This window comes from Palaemon carinicauda, chromosome 23 (genome assembly GCF_036898095.1).
Source record: "Palaemon carinicauda isolate YSFRI2023 chromosome 23, ASM3689809v2, whole genome shotgun sequence".
In the NCBI taxonomy this organism is placed as follows: domain Eukaryota; kingdom Metazoa; phylum Arthropoda; class Malacostraca; order Decapoda; family Palaemonidae; genus Palaemon; species Palaemon carinicauda.
Genome location: NC_090747.1, coordinates 5156824 through 5159323, shown reverse-complemented (window position 1 = coordinate 5159323; position 2500 = coordinate 5156824). Strand labels below are relative to the sequence as shown.

Here is a 2500-nt window from a genome sequence, read left to right as displayed (position 1 = left end):
ATACAATTCCTTCTGGTCAGTTTTTGTAACTGGGAGCACTGCACTCTTCAGAGTCAACAGCATACTAGGCTTCAATGGCAGTGGACAGTCTGGGTCGTCGTTTACCTTGGTTAGAGGTCTCCCATTCACCAAAGACTCGGCTTCGCAGAACAGAGTCGATAGTGTGTCGTCAGTGGAGACTTGCTGCAGGCAGGTTGCACTGAGAGCTCTTCTCACTGAGCGTATGAGGCGTTCCCAGACTTCTCCGAAGTGTGACGCATGTGGTGGGTTGAAACACCACTCGATGCCCTTAGCTGCTAGTGTTTGGGCAATTTCCACTTCCTTGAAGTCTTGAAGAGCTTCTTTCACCTGTAGGTCAGCTGCGACGAGGTTGGTACCGTTATCTGACCATATTCTCTTGACATCTCCTCGCCTGGCAGTAATCTTCTCACTGCATTCACAAAGGAGTCTTGGTCCATCGAGCTGAGAACCTCCAGGTGAATCGCTCACACTGTCGGGCAGGTAAAAATGGCTCCCACAGCGCTTCACTGTAGAGCACCCCTGCTTCACAAAGAAGGGACCGAAGCAGTCTGCCCTGTATTGGTGAAGGGAGGATCCCCAGGACAGATCCGGTCAGAGGGCAAGTCAGCCATCACTTGATTCACTGGTCGACAACGGAGTCTTCTACAGATGACACAGTCACATATCACAGATCTAACTACTGAATTTCCATGAACGATCCAGTAATTTTTTCTTAGTTCAGCCATAAGATGGTTCTGCCCACAATGGCTGTTTGTTTCATGGGTCCATCGCACCATCTTCCTCACAATTGAGGACTTGGATGGAAGAATGATGGGGTGCTTGCAGCTATCACTGATGGTGGCTTCACAGAGTCTTCCACCAACTTTCACCAAGCCTTCTTGTAGAAATGGTTGCAACTTGCAAATCTTGCTGGATTTCTTCACCTTGGAATCCGTCTTGGAGAGTGATTTGATCTCACTCCCATACTCTTGAACTTGAATCTTCTTCCATATTATGGTTGTTGCACTATTCATCTCGTTTACAGTTAACACTTCTGATCCGCTCTTGGTTCCTAATCGCCTCAGTCTAGCGATGATTCGCACTATCTTGGTCCATGAAGAGAACTTAGCAGCAATCTTCTCTACTAAGATAGGTTCCGGCACAACCATGCTGAAGATGGGTGCAGACTGCTTAATTTCTGAATCCCCATCTAGTTCTGCTCGCTTCACATCGTTAGGAAGAGCTAGCCAACTGCCCTGCTCTTGACACAGGAACTCTGGTCCTGTCAGCAACAGCGACAACTCCAGCGAGCTATCCACATCAAGGCCTCGAGAGGCCAGGTCTGCAGGGTTCGCAGAGGTGTTCACATACCTCCAAGCGGGGATGTCACTGAGGTCGCGGATGAGGTTTACCTGGTTGTTCAAAAACGTGTGGTATCTTGCACACTGGTTACTGATGTACTTCAGGACAGACGTGCTGTCGGTCCAGAACACTGTGTCACACAACTCCAAATAGAGTTCTGACCTGATCTTGCAATCAAGTTGAGCTGCCACAGCAGCTGCAGTCAATTCCATTTGTGGAATGCTTGGTCTCTTGAGGGGAGCTACACGAGCTCAACCCAAAACCAGTGTACTGTTCACTCGGTTCTTCTTGCTTACCGTGCGCAGATACGTGGCCACACCATATCCTGTCTGGCTTGCGTCCGCGAAATGGTGAAGTTAGTACGATGATACCTCCCCAAAGTCTGGAGGCACTAGGCTTCTTCTGATCTTGAAGTCTCCTAGACACTGAAACTGGGAAATCCATCTGCTCCAGCAATTTGCATCGTCATTGTTCATTTCTTCGTCCCAAGGTAAGTTGCGATGACACAGGCCTTGTAGTAACATCTTCCTTTTCAGGGTGAAAGGTGCAACAAAACCAAGTGGATCGTACAAGGAAGCCACTACTGAGAGAACTCCTCTGCAGGTCCTAGGCTTCTCCTTTAGGTTGATCTTGAAGGTGAACTCATCACTGCTCATGTCCCAGTCGATACCCAAAGCGCGCTCCGTAGGCAGCTCGTCCTTACTGAGGTCCAATGTAGCCACTGATTTATCTCTCTCCCCTTCAGGCACGGCAACGAGAATGCACTTTTTGCTAGATGCCCACTGGTTCAGCCGAAATCCTCCATCAGCACAGAGTCCAGTGAGGTCTTTTGTCAATTGGATACAGTCTTCCTTGCTGTCCATTGACTTCAACAAGTTGTCGACGTAGAAGTTGCGTCGAATGGCATGGCAAGCTTCTTCACCATACTTGTCACCATAGTCCAGTGCTGCCTGTCTGAGGTGGAAGTTGACTACAATTGGAGACAATCATGCCCCAAACACATGTGAAGTCATCCTGAACTCTTGAATAGCTTGATTGGTGTCTCCACCTGGCTACCACAGGAAGCGTAAAGAGTCCCTGTCGTCTTTTGGCACCTTGACTTGATGGAACATTTCTTGTATGTCCGCTGTAACAGCAT

The 2500-nt window shown here is 48.7% G+C and overlaps 1 protein-coding gene across 1 annotated transcript in view; it reads right to left on the bottom strand.

The window, feature by feature from the left end:
- LOC137617400 (uncharacterized) overlaps positions 1 to 1574 on the bottom strand; it is a 16165-nt gene extending 14591 nt beyond the window's left edge. The window contains exons 1-2 of the mRNA XM_068347431.1: positions 980 to 1574; positions 1 to 527 (exon numbers count right to left, since the gene is read on the bottom strand). The exon at positions 1 to 527 is cut by the window's left edge and continues 367 nt beyond it. Coding sequence (XP_068203532.1) covers positions 1 to 527; positions 980 to 1574 — 1122 coding nt within the window. The remainder of the gene's footprint in view (positions 528 to 979) is intronic.
- Between the last annotated feature and the right edge of the window lie 926 nt (positions 1575 to 2500).